The sequence below is a fragment of the Hemibagrus wyckioides genome, linkage group LG13, assembly GCF_019097595.1.
Source record: "Hemibagrus wyckioides isolate EC202008001 linkage group LG13, SWU_Hwy_1.0, whole genome shotgun sequence".
NCBI classification, from domain to species: domain Eukaryota; kingdom Metazoa; phylum Chordata; class Actinopteri; order Siluriformes; family Bagridae; genus Hemibagrus; species Hemibagrus wyckioides.
This window is the reverse complement of record NC_080722.1, coordinates 7,290,716-7,308,255: the sequence shown is the minus strand read 5'-3', so window position 1 is coordinate 7,308,255 and position 17,540 is coordinate 7,290,716. Positions and strand designations below refer to the sequence as shown.

At 37.4% G+C, this 17,540-nt stretch overlaps 1 protein-coding gene across 2 annotated transcripts in view; it reads right to left on the bottom strand.

Annotated features, from left to right (window-relative positions):
- The window catches only part of fdxr (ferredoxin reductase), a 32,581-nt gene extending 16,466 nt beyond the window's left edge, over nucleotides 1-16,115 (bottom strand). For both annotated transcript variants that reach the window (XM_058405500.1, XM_058405501.1), the window contains exons 1-6: nucleotides 15,660-16,115; nucleotides 11,744-11,838; nucleotides 2,467-2,562; nucleotides 1,797-1,919; nucleotides 1,580-1,693; nucleotides 335-436 (exon numbers count right to left, since the gene is read on the bottom strand). In XM_058405500.1, coding sequence (XP_058261483.1) covers nucleotides 335-436; nucleotides 1,580-1,693; nucleotides 1,797-1,919; nucleotides 2,467-2,562; nucleotides 11,744-11,838; nucleotides 15,660-15,741 — 612 coding nt within the window. In that variant the 5' untranslated portion in view covers nucleotides 15,742-16,115. The remainder of the gene's footprint in view (nucleotides 1-334; nucleotides 437-1,579; nucleotides 1,694-1,796; nucleotides 1,920-2,466; nucleotides 2,563-11,743; nucleotides 11,839-15,659) is intronic.
- Between the last annotated feature and the right edge of the window lie 1,425 nt (nucleotides 16,116-17,540).

Below are 17,540 nucleotides of genomic sequence, written 5' to 3'. Positions count from 1 at the left end.
GAAACCTATATCAGGCAAGAATGGGACCAAGTTCCAAAACCAAAACTCCAGAAACTCCTACACCATGGTAAGCATGCCCCCGTTCCAACTATTCTGAGACCTGTAGCAGGCATCAAATTTGAAATGAGCTCATTTTGTAAATAAAATTGTAAAATTTCTCCATTTTAAACATTTATGTTCTATTGCGAATAAAATATTGGCTCATGTGATTTGAAATTCTTTTAGTTTTCATTTTATTCAAACTTAAAAAACGTCCCAACATTTCGGGTTGTACATTACAGTTTCTGTAAATTACTTTTATAAAAGTTCTTATTATTTGTGGTGCAGAAAAAACCTTCAGAAAGTCCAGAGGAGACAAGAGGATTCTGGCCACATCCAGTGCCACGTTGCCTTGGCCCAAAACCACAGCAGTCTCGCAGCTTAGATCAGGTTGCAGCTGAAGGAGAAACACAGAAAGACTAAATAGAATCACATGTATCTGTATGGATTCCATTTCTATCAGTCGCAGCCACATGAAACACCCAGCTGTAACACACATGTTCAGGATATTAAGGATAATTAGATTAAATGACAGATTATGTTTTGCTTTCTTCAGGGTTTTAGCAGCGCTTACTTAAAAAACAGAAATGGGGGGATTATTAATTGCAGTGCCTCATTAATTATTAATGGGGGGGGGTATTTCAAAGCTTTCACTTTGAGAAGAGGAAAATCCAACACATCCAAATGCCCAACCACTCACACACATGGTCCGACCACACCACCCACCACAACAAATGCCAGATGATTCATTTAAGTGGCAATGGAAGTTCAAAAGCACCAGTGAAAACTACATGGCAAGACAGGAAACAAGTGCTATTTCCACCCAAAACAATGCATTATCCTGTTCAGCTAGTGAAAACTCCCAGCCCACCCACAAACACACACTGGCCCTCAGACACAAGAACAGAAGCAATCACTGATAAAAAAAAAAAAAAAAAGTATAAATCAAAGTGAACATTAACCAGTAATGAACAGTGGACAATACAGACGCACATGTTTTTTTCTTGCTTTTCAGTTCAGTTAAAAAACACATAAAATCTTATTTTTTGTCACTATCAAAAATCTGATTTAAAAAAAAGGGGAACTAGGAAAAATGTAAACATTCAATCATGCATCTTCAGTGATCTCTTAATCCTGGTCGAGGTTGCAGTGGATCTGGAATCTTGCCCACAGTGAATACAAGTGGAAATACACCTGAATCATTCACAAGGATCATGCACACACACATTCATACCTTGGGCAATTTAGCAAAGACAATCCACCTACGATGGTATGTGTAAGAGGAAAAAACTGTACCAGGAGCTTAGCAGGAAACTTGGTGTACAAAGGGAAATCATGTGAACCTCCAAACAGAAAGTAACTCAAGCTCAGAATTTAACCATGACCGTAGGGTGTGACACATCAAGGTTACTCACCGCTGCAACATTAAATAAAGGTTAAGGATTAAAACAGAATGTGTTTCACCGGATGTAATGGTTTTCTAAACACCAGCAAAGATTTAGTTGCTGTAATTAAGCATGATAAGGAAGTTTAAATTTACCTCTTTATTGCTGGGGAGCCCGTTATACCATCCTACAAAGTCTCTGGCGGAGAACACACCAGCTAGATCTTCCCCAGGCACTCCCATTAAGCGATTTCCTTCTGCCCCGTAACTCTGGCCAAAGTAAAGTACCATAAAGCGATCAGGTTTGAATGCAGAAATGAATGCGGTAAGGTCTAATAGTGTATATTGAATAAAACAGTGAAAGAAACCTCACAAGCACAACAGCGTGATAGGCTTTCTTTAGCTCCTCCACACTGACATCCGTACCTATGCTGACATTGCCAAAGAAAGAGCAGCGTTTGTGCTGGGCCGTCTGCGTGAACGTGTTTATTACATTCTAACAACAACAACAACAAAAAATGGAATTATTATCAGTACATAAATGCAATTATTTATGACTACTTACCTTGCTATCAATATATATATATATATATAATCATGATATGATTGTTTCTAAAGAAAAAAAAAGATAAACTAAATAAACTGCTCTACAAAGAAAGTGGAATTAATCATTTTTGGGGGATGGAAATGAATTATTCTATAATTCTGTTTAATCATCACAATATCATATATGATTTAGTCCATTATTTTTCCTTAAATAAGTTTTTTTTGTTATGACACAACAATAAAAATGCACACTGGTAATGCACAACAGTTGTGATGGAATTAAATACTAACAACACCCACGCAGTATTATTAACATTCCAGTCAAGATACCACAGTGGCAAGTAGAGGCCTGTACCGAGCAGCCAACGCTCAACTAACAGCTTAGACCTGTTGCTGTAGCTGCATCTGACGTACCAACAATTCACATAACAATAATGTCAACTCTTGTATCATTATTTGCTTCTTGTCTACCACAAACAAGAATGGAAAAATCTCACCTTAACCTCAGGGTGATCGGGAGCCACCCCAAACCGAACCAGGCCAAAGGGGACAGGGAGACGCTCGTAGATATCCACCACCATATCACTCCTGGCCTGAAACAGAGCACATACACTTAAATAAATATTTCACAAATGGATTGATTACTGTGTATTGAACAGGAATAGATTTGGTCTTATGCTTTGGTTTGATCCAGCAGTCATTGTCAAGACAATTTTATTTGTATAGCATTTTTAAGAATGGACTTATCTTTGTCTCAACGGAATATAAACATTTTGAAATAACATGATAAAAATAATAAAGTTTAAAATGGAAATTTATATTTGAATGACTGAGTGCTGAAAAGGTAAGAGTTATCGTACTTTGATGTGGTGAATCATACTGGATCTTCAAGTTTTAAAGATCTAATGCAAGGAACAGGTAAACTTTACTTCTCTTATTCTGAGAGCAGCTTTTCATCATTTCTTTGCCCTTACAACATCAGCCATTTAAGCGAACTGTTCTCTTCTATGGAGCTTCTTCTTCTATTGCCCGTCATCTGTAATCTATATACCCCGTTATAGCATTAATCGCAGATTATATTCCTCGTCTTCTGATGATATCATGACGATGTAGCCGTTTTATACTGGGAAAGCTCCAGAGTTAGTTAAAGAGCATACCTGGCCAGACAGCATCATGAAATTCAAGGGATTAAAAAGAACTTCAGGCCTGCATAGGCGCCGAGAGATTTTTGGAAAACCACTGAGCTGTTACTGGGTGCTTAGTAAGGATGATTTATAATGTATGGACATGGAGAGTGCTTCTTGGTTTCATTTGCAGTTCAAATACTTTTACTTCCCAGTCTAGTTTTTTTTCCGCATTTCTTGCTACAGATAAGTATGACCACTACAACTTACGGGAAAGAAGGGCTATTTTAATATGTTCTTGCAGCTCTTCTTTGATATGATTCTGCTTAATGAAACCGTCTCTTCCTGTGCCAAATCAGCAAAGCTTCATTCACCAAAGAAGAGTTTAAATAATTAAAGTTTATTTAAGGATTATTTGTGGTAATATTATGCAGAAACCTAATACAAATGCATAGAATAAACAGAGATGGATTGTAATGGATGGATGGATTGTGCCAGCTCCACTACAACTTTATAAGCACCTCATCACAAATTTGGTGAGTCTCAACCCTATACAGAAGCCTTGCCTGAGACAGAGTCTCATCCCAGTGGGAATCACTGAACCACAGCAGGGTTTGCGGAAATTTGTGAAAAACAGCAGGGCACACCAAGAGGGAAAAAAATAAATCCAAAAGCAAGTGTCATTTTTAAGTGAAGGGCGCTTCATGTCATTTCAATACAGTTCATTCATGTATAATGAGTTCCTGCATCCTCAAATAAAAAACAACACAGCCCTGTGTTATAGTTCCTTCTTTTCTTTTTCAAACAGGAACTGAGCTGAAAAGCCAACAATGTCATTGTTGTTCATGGAAAAAAGGCAGCAGTCCAATTTCATCAGCATTGTTCAATTGTATTGCAGCTTCATTTTCTTATACACAAATGAACTTTTACACAGTAACTTACCTCCAGGTAAACTTGGGTTTTTCTTAATAATCTGACATTCAGGCAGATTTTGTTACCATTCTTTAATAAGATTCATTTAAGTTTTAATCAAAAAATATATGTCTTATGAGTAGCCTGTAATAAAGGCAAGTCTGTAATCTGTAAGGAGTTTTAGTAATAAATTGGAATTTCTCATTGCAATAATATTTGTTCAAAGTCTTTTTTGTTCCTTCATTTATTTAATAAGGAAAATTATACCCTGAAAAAAAAATTATCCTTTACTTAAAAATTGTTGCATGTAGGTTCTTTTTCTTTACTATATATATATATATATATATTATATATATATATATATATATATATATATATATATATATATATATATATATATATATATATATATATATATACACACACACACACACACACACACACACACACACACACACACACACATATATATATAGAATCAAGGGGAAGGTGTACAAGACGGTGGTGAGACCGGCCATGCTGTATGTTTTAGAGACAGTGTCACTGAAGAAGAGACAGGAGTCAGAGCTGAAGATGTTGAGGTTCTCCTTGGGAGTCAAACGGTTGGACAGGATTAGGAACGAGTACATCAGAGGGACGGCTCATGTTGGACGTTTGGGGGACAAAGTTAGAGAGGTCAGATTAAGATGGTTTGGACATGTCCAGAGGAGGGAGAGTGAGTATATTGGTAGGAGAATGTTGGACATGGAGCTGCCAGGCAGGAGGCATAGAGGAAGGCCAAAGAAGAGGTATATGGATGTAATGAATGAGGATATGAAGCTAGTGGGTGCAAGTGTTGAGGATGCAGAAGATAGGGATAGGTGGAGAGAGATGATTCACTGTGGCGACCCCTGAAGGAAAAAGCCAAAAGAAGAAGAAGAAGAATATATACACACATATATACTCAGGTTGAATACTCTTAAAACACTTGTCAGTGTATTATGTTAAACAATGGACCTACACACAGAAAATCCAGATTTATCTCATTATAGCAGTTGAATACACTGTTCTAGGTGAAATAATCTTTCCATAGATGTCCAAACAGTTGAGTCACTGGCTGTCTGCAAACGACGAGTGAAGTGGTAGCTTAGTGAGTAAGGTGATGGAAGATTATGAGTTCAAATCCCAAATCCACCAAGCTGCCACCACTGGGCCCTTGAGCAAGGCCCTTAATCCTTAATTTCTCAGTTGTATAAAATGAGATAAAAAGTAAGTCCATCTGCACAAGGGTGAATGCCCGAAATGTCTTCCTGAAAAACATTTTTTAATTTTACCTTATTTTACCTGTTTGTTTTATGTATTTAAAAAAGTCCTATATGTCCTCTCAACAAAGCTTTTAGGCAGATGGCATCCTAAGATTGTGACCTAGTTAACCAGTGTTCATGTATTAATTGATAGAGACTTTTGTACCTCACTCTGGATAAGGGTGTCTGCCAAAGAAATGAAAAAAGAAATGTATTCGAAAATTGCATTTACATTTACATCAGATATCACACTTTAGTCAAATCTAAATGCTTAAACCAGATCCATTTATATGGGCTTTAAGTCACGAATCTACAAAACACAACTCACAAAACGGATCTGGAGCGGAGAGATCAAAATGATTTACAAATAAAAAAACCTTGCAATTGCATAAGCAGTCAAGCATGTGGAGTAACCAGTTAGCTTCAGGAACCAAATGACTGAACAAAGTCCAACTGTGTGCAATTAAAGTGTTATGTATCTCCATAAGCGATACATAACATAATACACCTGTTTCTGGAAGAACTCAGAGGTGTGTTACACCTAAACAAAAAGCATCATGAAAAGCAAGGAGCTGTGCGTTCACTGGTCACGAAAATCAGATTTTTAGTTAATCGAACACCTTCGATTAATCCCAAAGTCCCAAAGAAATCACTCCAAAATGCACTCATCATCCAGGGCCAGATGTGTGAAAGCCTGTGAAGATGTGTGGGGGTGCACTGTGTAGGAAGTGAAAAAAACCCTGTAATATAATATAATAGACATCCTGTTCTGCTTAAAAAAATTTACTTCGCAAACTATTTCCCCTTAATTTCTTCCTGCTGAAAAATACAAAAGTACTGGATGAGAGAATTCGGTAGATTACATGCTATGGCCAGTTTTGCTTTCTTTTCTATAATACTTTCTGAAACAGGTTGTTTTTGAACAATCCTGCATAGTCAGATAAAGCTCTATAATCCTTTCCTTTTTCTTTACAACAGTCACTGAGCAGCATTGTTAACATTGTTATTCTTTTAAACAGATCAGTGAAACTATTTCTGGTCTAATTTGTTCCTGGCATCGTCCTAGTGTTGTTTTCTTTTTGCATCACATTTTTTCCACGGTCACTTGAAACAAATGATGTGACTTGTTTGCCTGGATATTCTGACATTTGGGTGAATTCAGTCCAAAATCAGAATTAAAGCAAAAGAAGTCTGTCTAATTGGTAGTACATTGGTTTTGTACATGTTAGTGTCTTTGATAGTTTTCCTATTGTGTGACATATCCAGCTATAAAAGTACATCACAAATGGTAAAAATTGTGAGAAACAAACCAGGAGAAATCCATACTAATAGAAAATGTTACTAATACAGTGTGGTTGCTGTTGTTCTATAGCAGGCGTATACCATTTATATACCAGTTATAAGCAGAACTTAAAAGGAAAATGTACAAGACTGTGTTATATCCTGTATCTATTCATCCAAATTTAGATGTCTGTAAAGTCAACCTGAAACCAAAACCTTCTTTGAACTTTACAGTTTTGACCCTTGTTGTCTTATTGACCTCCAGGCAAACTTTCCATCAGGTTTGGTTTTTCAAAACAAATACTAATTAGTGAGATCAAGTCATTTTTCACAATACAAATGCTCTTCTTCCATTTCATGCAGCTCTGCCACCAAAACTGTTTCAGCAGTGGACAAGTCAAAGTCAAACACTTTCAGTTTTTACCCACATCCTTCTATAAACACATAATTACATTTAATTACGTCTTTTGGCTGCTGTCCAGATGATCTTGATATTTGGCACGGGTTAACACCGGATGCATTTTTGGACATAACCCAGTCTCTGTACTAGCACTGACAGTGTACTGGATTGTGCAACCCCTAATGCCTGGGATGCTTCCTTGCCTGGGAATCAAAGCCGGCCTGTGATCTGCGAGCGCAGAATTAGAATCAGGTTTATTGGTCAAGTATGTTTTTACACGCTCAAGGAATTTGGTACCGGTTGTTGGTGACCCTCAGAGGTACAGAAAAATTACTACACTATCCATTTAATTTGCAAACAAAAAAAATCTTAAAAAATCTAAAAAAAAAAAAAAAAAAAAAAATCCACAATAAATCCCCTCCAAATCATTGAGTTCAGGTGTTGGGCTCGGCCCCTTAGTTCCAGTGAAATGAACTCTTAATGCTTCACCATACCAAGACATCCCAACTTTGTGGGAACAGTTTGGGGATGGTCCCTTCCTGTTACCATATGACTGCACATCAGTGCACAAAGCAAAGTCCATAAAGACATAGATGAGCAAATTTAGTGTTTGGTGTGACCTCACAGATGCGCTTCTACAGGAATGGTCAAAAATTCCCATAGACACATTCCTAAACCTTGTGAAAAGGTGCTGTTATAGCTGCAAAGTGCGGGCCAACTCCATATAACATTCATGTGCATGTAATGGCAGACAACCCAAAGCTTCTGAGAATATAGTGTATATAAAGTGAGCTAGTGCATAGTAGTGCAACAATAATCTGTGTAAGTTATGGGGATGAAGTGGTGAGTGACTGTTCTTACAGTACAGTATACACTACTCACAAAAAGTTAAGGATATTTGGGTTTTAGGTGAAATTTATGGAAAATGTAAAAAGTTCATGCTACAGTTATATCATGAAAGTAGGGCATTTAAGTAGAAGCATACAATGGTGATTTCCTCATCAGCGGGTATACCACAACAAAAAATGTCAATGTCTCAATAATTTGTCATGTGCCCTTGACATTACAGCTTGACAACGACGTCTCGTGCTGTTCACGAGTCGACTTATTGTCTGCTGAGGCATGGCATTCCACTCTTCTTGAAGGGCAGCCCTCAGGTCATTGAGGTTCTGGGGTGCAGAGTTACGAGCCTCCACACGGCGCCTCAGCTGATCCCATAGGTTTTCTATGGGATTCAGGTCTGGAGAAAGTGCAGGCCACTCCATTTGAGGTACCCCAGCCTCCAGCAGCCGTTCCCTAATGATGCGACCTCGATGAGCTGGAGCATTGTCGTCCATGAAGATGAAATTAGGCCTGTGTTGTTCATCCAGGGGCACAATGACTGGATTAATGATGTTATTCAGGTAGTATTGGCTTGTCACTGTACCATTCACAAGATGTAGGGCAGTTCGGTATTGAGTAGACACACCTGCCCAGACTGTAACACCACCACAACAGTGGCTGATGCATAGTGCTCTCCTTGACGTCTCCAACATCGTTGGCGGCCATCATTTCTGCTCAACGTGAATCGACTTTCATCAGAGAACAGCACTGAGGCCCCTTGGTCCCTCGTCCAACGTAAATACTCCCTGGCCCATGCAAGACGATGACACCTGTGCCTGGTGGTGTGGTCAGGTACCCTTGCAGGTCGTTTAGCATGCAAACCATGCTGATGTAAACCATTTTGAATGGTCTGACGTGACACTTGGGTGCCTCTCACCTCCCTTAAATGTGCCTGGAGTTGAGTGGCATTCATCATCCAGTTCCGCAGGGCACTGTTCACAATGAAGCGGGCATCAACGTGGCATGTGGCCAAAGGACGTCCACTTTTATGCCTTTCTGTGACTCTTCCAGTCTCTCTGTATCTCTGTCGCAACCAGCTGATGACACTCTGTGACACTCTAAGCTCAGTGGTCACTTCCCTCTGAGAACATCCTGTTTGAAGCCTCGCAATGGCGAGGTACTGTTTATCAATTGTTAGGTGTTGTCTTGGTCTCATGATGTCAAAATGTGAACAGCAGGATGAAGAGGACTGTTTAAATACCAATTCTAATTGAGCCAGAAAATGTATTGGTCGATTCATGAATCAAACACCAGCAAGTTATGCAAAAAGTACTGAAACACTGAACAGTTGGACATGTGCATTCAAAAGTATAGAGAAGGTCAAATTAAGTTCACCTGTAAAGGTTATAGTGCATTTTAGGTGCATCCTGAAATTTTACCCGAAAGCCGAATATCCTTAACTTTTTATGAGCAGTGTATGTAGATGTAAAGTGAAGTATAACAGGTTTGTATTTAGTATGTTGGTCAGCTGTTTGAAGGTGATTGCCTGCAGAAAGAAACTGTGCCTTGTTTCAGTGTATAATGTTCTGTAGATGCCTGCCAGTCAGTAGTTGAAAAAAATTGTCGAGTGAGGACATCTTTGTACTCTGCACTACTCTGTACACACAATAACACTCTCACTGTACATCTTTTCTGTACATCTTTGTGTGCACACTGCACTGACACTTTACTCCCTGTTCAATTGGACATTTATCTTACATATGCACACTGTACATACTGTATTCATTTGCTACACCATTTCACCTTTTTATCTACATATATGCATATACTGTACCTTCTATATATTATAGTCTACACATATATATTTATTTATATTGTTCTATTTTTCACATATACTATATATATACTATATTGTACTGTATTATACCTGTGTATTATATTTTTGTTTTTATATTTATATTTGTTTTTTTATATTTAGTTTATATAGCAGTTTTATATTTGTATACATTATATATTATATTATTACTATTTTATTATTATTATTTTTATTTTATTTTTCATTATTTATAATATTTACTGCTATATTGATACTACATATATATATTTATATATACATACATAGACATATATTTGCATATGCATATCTGACACTTGACTTTCAAGTTATTTTCGTTTGTGATTTCTACCATTTAATTTTCCCTACTTTTCCCTATATATTCTTAACTATACCCCCTATTTTTCATGTCCACACTTTAAATTTTTCTTTTTTCTTTTTTATGTAAGACAGTCGTAAAAAGCATTACACTACACTACATGTCACTACATGTCGTACTGTGTATGATTTCGTATGTGACCAATAAAATTTGAATTTGAGGGGTCTGTAATGATTTTTCCCTCCTGTTTCCTGGTTCCTGTGGAGTACAAGTCATGAAGAGTGGCCAGAGGAGCGCTGATGCTGGTTTTACTATTTGCTGCAGTCTGTACCTGTCCTGTTTTGTTGCTACACCAAATCAGACGGTGATAGATGTACGGATTCAAGAACTGCAATGTAGAACTGCACCAACAGACAAATGTGGCAGACCACACTTCCTCAATTGGCACAGAAAGTATATTCTCTGCTGGGCCTTTTTGAAGATGTTTATGTTGGACTCCTACTTCAGGTCCTGGAAAATGGATGTCAAAAACTGAACGTCTCTACATAAGATTCTGGACTGTTGGATATTGTGAGGGGGAGCATTATTGACGGGTGTCTTCTAAAATCCACTGTCATTTGCACAGTTTTGAGTGAGTTCAGTTCCAGATCACTCTGACTGCATCATAGTACCAGCTGCTTCACCTCCTGCCAATATGCAGAATCAGTCATTGCCATCTTGGAACTTCGGTTTAACAGATGTGTCCTTAGAGGTGCAGTCATTAGTATAACGGGAAAATAGCAGTGGGGAGAGGATACATATCTAGGGAGTGCCACTGCTGACCGTCTGTATACTGGAGGTAACTGTCAGGAAGCAAGTGGGCCACTGACAGATGGCAGGACTGTCACCTGTCGGACTTTAGAGGCGAGTATTTCCAGAAGTATTGAGTTAAAAACCGAACTGAAGTCAACAAACGCAACCTGTGCATATGTCCCTGGGCAGTCAAGGTGTTTCAGGATGTAGTATAGCCCCATGTTGACCACGTCATCCACTGACCAGTTTGCTCAGTAAGCAAACTACAGAGGATCCAGTAACTGTCCTGTGATAATTCTCAGCTGGGCAGATACCAGCTGTCAAAGGACTTTGTCAGAGTGACATTTAATCATGTGGTGGAAGGTTTCTTGGGGACTGGAATGATGGTATCCAGAAATCAAAATGGAATCCTTAAACCAGGATCCTAGACATTAAACCACAAGGACACTAGAGGACTCCTTTGTAGTTAGAGCAAATAGTCATTTTAAAGAAACCTCACCAGCCTTTCATGTCTTATTCTTTAAAATCCTGATGCCTTATCCTGCATGGAATTGTACGTCTTTATTTACGTGATCTTCTATAAGCATTATGCTATTTATTTGTCTTTTTGAATTTAAATCATGTTAAAAATAAAATTCCATAAGAAATATGGACCTTGATCTAGGTTTGGGTTTTTAAGTTTGTGCCAAAACAAAACATCCAGTACTTATCTTTCTAAATTTCATGGGTAACTGAGATTCCGAAAATGCCTTCTCTCTCTCTCTCACGCACACAAACAAGCAGAAAGACAGGTTGATGAATCTTAAAGGCACTGTGAACTATTTACTTAGGGTTAATCAATCATTTTAATATTATGGAGGGCAACATGTTTAAAACCTTGATATTCACACTCATTAACAGGAGGATGAAAGACAGTCATTCCAAGGTAACTGCAGGTTCTTTATACTGGGACTGGGGCTTTCAGAGGATTGGGAGATAAGATATTGTTATGGAAAGTGGAATCTAACCTTGAGGAGATGTTGTGCTGTGTAATAGCCTGCAGGACCTCCTCCCACGATGCATACCTTTGGACTCGAGGCAACTGCGGAGAATAGCCTCCATGCTGAAAAGAAAACAAACCACATAATGATGATGATGATGATGATAATGATGATAATAATAATAATAATAATAATAATAATAATAATAATAATAATAATAATAATAATAATAAACTAAATAATTAATAATAAAAATACAAATAAATGAAAAAGATAAAAAGGTATGTAAAAAAAATAAAGAGGCCAGGTAAAGTAAGACTAATAATAAAAGCTAAATAAAAAAAATAAAATAAAACAGTTAATAAAAAGATGGGGTTTCTTTAGGATATTTATTTGTTCATTTGTTAAATCGGTGATTAATGGTGTTTGTTGAACTCTGAAAGTACACTTCAAAGTACATTTTTGCTTATAACTTTTAAACCGTTAAAACTGTCCTAGAGTTCAAGGTTCAAGGTTTTTTATTTGTCAACACCACCAAATGTGCAGACATACAGAGGAATCGAAATACCGTTTCTCTTCTCTCTCATCAAGTGTTTACATTGGCAACGCAGTCAGTGCAATATAGAAACAGATTTTTGTGTGAAGGTAATTGTCAGAAATAGACATAAATAAACTGAGTGAATATATCTTCTAAACATCTGAATGAATATACATCTGAGTAAATGTAAACTGTGAATTATGTCATAAATGTAAACATTCAGTAGTTCGGAGTATAAAGGCATTTGTAAGGTGCAAGACAGATAGCAGCCGTATGACAGTAGCAGATTGTAAAGATTTACATGATAATTTGTATATGTAACGTTTTGAATATGTGTCTTGTAAACAGGTCCATGTGTGCAGAGTTTTGCAGAGAGTATAAAGTGACTTATGTGCAAAGAAAGAAGCTGTAGATTTTTTTGAGTTCAGGAGTAGGTGGGAGAGGGGGGAGCATCCTGACAGCATGATGGATGAAGCAGTTAAAAAGCCTTGTGGCTCATTGAAGGCAGTAGGCTGAAGTGGAGGTTTGACGGGTGTGAACTATCTGCAGTGATGCCGATGGCTCTGCTAGTGAGGAGGGTGTGGACGTTCTGACCTTTCTTTTGTCCTTGAATCCGCGTCAATTCGAACGCACTCGCTGGCTTTAATTTACGCCATTTTAAACTCCTTTTTTTTAAACTAATCCTAGATTGTTGATCCTATCACCGCCAAATATAGTATGTCAGATGACAGTGGCAACATTGTTGTAGATTATACAGAGGGTTCTGTCAAAAATTATTCAAAGAATTTTGCTGAAACAATATGGCCACTGTTGGCCACCGATGAATTCTATGTCAAAGATGCCAAAACAGGAAGTGAGTTCCATGCCAGCAATGCGTGGCTGGAGTTGTAAAATTCCATGTACTTTATTTCTAGGAGGAATTTTGGGTACCCATTAAGTTTCATGAAATTTGGCAGCACAAGGGTACTATACCGGAATAACGGAGAATTCAATTTCAATTCAATTCAATTTTATTTCTAAAGCACATTTAAATTCAACCTTAGTTTGCCAAAGTGCTGTACAAAGATAAGGAAAAAATAAAAATAAATAAGGATAAGAGCAGGAAGACACATACACATTACAAACAATTAAAAGCACAAGAAAAGAAACGCGTTTTTAACATAGATTTGAATTCAGCTAACGTGGAAGCAGTTCTAATGGGTGATGGCAGGCTGTTCAACAGCTTAGGACCAGCTACTGCGAAGGCTCTGTCTCCCCTGCGTTGCAGGCGAGACCATGGTATTCACAAAAGATGACCATCTTGGGATCTAAGTGACCTAGCGGGATTGTAAGTGGTGAGTAAATCGGAGCGATGACTTGGAGCGAAGTTGTTAAGAGCTTTATAGAAAAATAACAGAATTTTGTAATCAATTCGATATCAGACTGGCAGCCAGTGCAGGGAGCGTAAAATTGGTGTGATATGGTCTCGTTTGCGGGTACGCGTAAGTAGATGGGCAGCCGCATTTTGGACCATCTGAAGGCGAGAAATGGAAGAGAGAGGTAACCCGGCATACAAAGAATTACAATAGTCGAGACGTGTAGAAATAAAAGCGTGGATAACGGTTTCAAAACTTTTCCTGCTTAAGAAAGGTTTAACTTTGGCTTATCGACGAATTTGATAGAAACTGGTACTCACTATTGTATTAATTTGTTTATCTAATTTGAGACTATTATCTAGGTGGAATCCAAGATCTTTGACAACTGGGGTAAGATATGAAGCGAGTGCGCCAAGGTCGATAAAATCACCCGAATGCTCTTTTGACCCAAATTGAATGATTTGAGTTTTCTCATCATTAAGCAACATAAAGTTATTTGTAAGCCACTCTTTGATTTCGTGTAGACAGGCTTCCAGTCTTTTGTATGCTAGGTTATCGTTACGTTTTATGGGTATGTAGAGCTGTGTATTGTCTGTATAACAGTGGTAAGATATCCCAAATTTACTCATAATGGATCCCAGAGGTAACATATACAGCGAAAATAGCAATGGTGCTAAAATCGATCCCTGGGGTACACCACAAGTAAATTGAGCCATTGAGGAAGAAAGAGGGCCTAAACTAACAGAAAAACTTCTATTAGACAGAAAAGATTGAAACCATTTCAAAACCGTACCCAAGATGCCCATGGAGTGTTCGAGCCGGGATAAAAGAATCCTGTGGTCCACAAAATCGAAAGCTGAACTCAAGTCTAACAGCACTAAAGCCATGGTATTACCGGCATCTGTGGTTATTAAAATATCATTAAAAACTTTTAACAGCGCAGACTTAGTACTATGCAGGGGTTTGAAGCCAGACTGAAAAATGTCAGAAATGGAATTAATTTAATTCCATTAATGAATTTTTCAAGAATTTTGGATAAAAACGGCAAATTAGAGATGGGTCTATAATTTGAATATATTGCTGCATCAAGTGAGGCTTTTTTGAGAATTGGGGTACAGTAGCGAGTTTAAAACAGGCTGGAACCGTCCCAGTCGACAGACAATTATTAATAAACAATGATTCAAATGCTATAACTTTAGATTTAAGGCAGATGTTTCAATCAAATTTCTTGTTGGTGTGATGCCAAATAGCAATCATGGTTATGCACCATGTTTCATGAAATTTGGTTACTTGGGGGTGCTATACCATTAAAAAAAATCTTTCACGTCTCTAGCACTAAAGCAGATAATTTAACTAAATTTTTCTATGCTTTATCAAAGTTAAGGATCCTCTCTGGGAACTTCTCAGCCATTTTGTGTTTCCATTTTCCTAAAATCACATTCAACCATCTCCTCCTAAAGTTATGGCAAAGCGAGGAGTTGAAAATGACAGTCTTTAGGACTTAACAGAAGACGGTTTGTTGTGGTTGAACAATATAGCCACAGTGTATTCGCCCTTGAAGGTGCCATAAAAGGGCGAGTGGCCATATCTCTGCAATGCTTTATGTTCACTGGCTTTAAATTCTGTGCACATGCTTATCATGAGGCCTGGGTCTTACAGACCAAGTTCAGTGTAAATTGGCCACTTTGGAGTGGCACACTGAAAACCTAAACACCCCTTTGTCCATGTACTTAGTTGTGGTGTCCCTGAGGTTGTGTTACTTCGTGGATATTCTTTTAAAATTTACACACTGTGGCATTGTGTTTCTGTGTGTGTGTAAGATCAGTATCTGTACTTTGGACCCTTGCATGCTCATGCCCTAAGCCCAATGAACGGTATCAATGAACATGTGCACAAGCTGCAACCAAAACAAAACCAAATAACCAATTAAAGCAAAAAATGAAGTCGCTATAACGAATACTGGATGTTGTACACAAAACAAACCCTTAAAATGAATCATTTGTTGAACTGCAAAGCTGTCAAGAGTGATTACAATTTCCTGAACACTTACCTGGTGATGAAGGAGCAGAGTGACATCTTGATGCTTGCAGGAGACTGGGCATGAAGAGAAAGGATCTCTTGATGATCCTCATGTTTACACAGAAAGTCGAGGAACTGAATGAATGAGCTGCTTTGCTGAGTAACAGGATAATAAGCTGCTTATAAAGCCCTTTGTTAAGATGAAAAAGCCTCTAATATCCTTTCAGCACCATCAGGGTCGCTCCTGTACCCGGCATTCACTTTGACACATATCTCTAGGCTGGACTTTGCTCGACTAGTCAGGGTAAAAGATTAAAATAATCGCTTGGCACCGTATTTATCCATTTCGAGGCTAATGACACTCATGCAGATTGCCCAAACTGTCATGTCATAATAACAAAAATAACGAAATAAGCTGAAAAAGTTGAAAGTTTCATTGCAACAAACATAAAACAGTAAACACGTCCGTCGCTCAAAACGATCCGTGTCCAACAACCTCCCAGATTTAAAGGTTCCTAGTGTTATGGTCTAGGCCTTGAATTAATGCCCAAGGCTGAAAACATGTCAAAACAAGGACACAAAACGACCTTGTCTTCTTATCTCAGGTCACAGGGCTCGGATGTGAATGCAGATGTACACTTTATCTGTCTCAACCATCACATTGATTCCTGTGTAGAAGGAATGCAGGTGTGGGTCTAAGTGATAGTGAAAGCATCTTTTACCAAGAGTCAAATTTATAAGCTCATATTTCACACGATTTCTCATACACAGCACTACTAGAATACAATGTGCAAATGCAAAGACCGTAAACTGACTGGTTAGGTTATTTTGTTTATTAGTGAGACCTAATGGAATATTGTTAGAGCAAGCAATCCCAAATGGAAATGATGGATTTTCTGTGAGCAATTGAGCAATTGAAAAAAACAAACAAACAAAAACAAACAAAAAACAACAGATTTATAATTTAGGACTTGAGATAAATGTTTCTCTATATGATGTGTTCACTTTCCCTTGAAACCCTTGATGAACTAGTGGAGGGAGAGGGACAGAGATATTTGTCTTTCGGAGCTTGGGTTACACCTTCATGGCAATTTGGTTCTATTTCGAGTAACAGAAGGGACCTGAATATTATCATCTGAGAAACATCACAACATATACTAGTAATCCATTATGCCGAGAAACTAGTCCATGCATTTATAAAGCTTTGATTAGATTACTGTTACATCTTCTTCTTCTTCTTCTTCTTCTTCTTCTTATTATTATTATTATTATTATTATTATTATACTCTCAAGACATTCTGGTTTGAGATTACTAAAAGATTAATTGAGTTGGTAGATCAGAATTTCATCTGTCATGTCCTGATAGTTACAGCTAGACTGCTAAACAACCTAGAACATAGCACCTTTTGTTAGAACCCACCCATTTTACAAGAGATCAAAAATATTGTGACATGGGGATGATAGGGGTTTCTTGCTGCCCATGTGTGTGTTTTTTTTTTTAGATTTTTGTCAGAAAAAGGTACATTGAAAGTGTTCAGTGACAAAGGCACTTTCAAAGGTATTGATTTTTTCACTTTTTCTAGCCACAAATTCTGTCTCAACAAAACAGACTAAATTACAAATTACTGTCTTAACAAAACAAACAAAAATAAATAAAATAAAATAAAATAAAATAAAATAAAATAAAATAAAATAAAATAAAATAAAATAAATAAATAAATAAATAAATAAATAAATAAATAAATAAATAAATAAAATAAAATAAAATAAAATAAAATAAAATAAAATAAAATAATGTGTGTGTGTGTGTGGGGGGGGGTGATACGATGTTTTGTAAAATGTGAAAATGGTAGAGAACTTTCATCTGAATCAGATTGAGTTGTGCACTGGATGAAGTCCTATTTATTCGGTC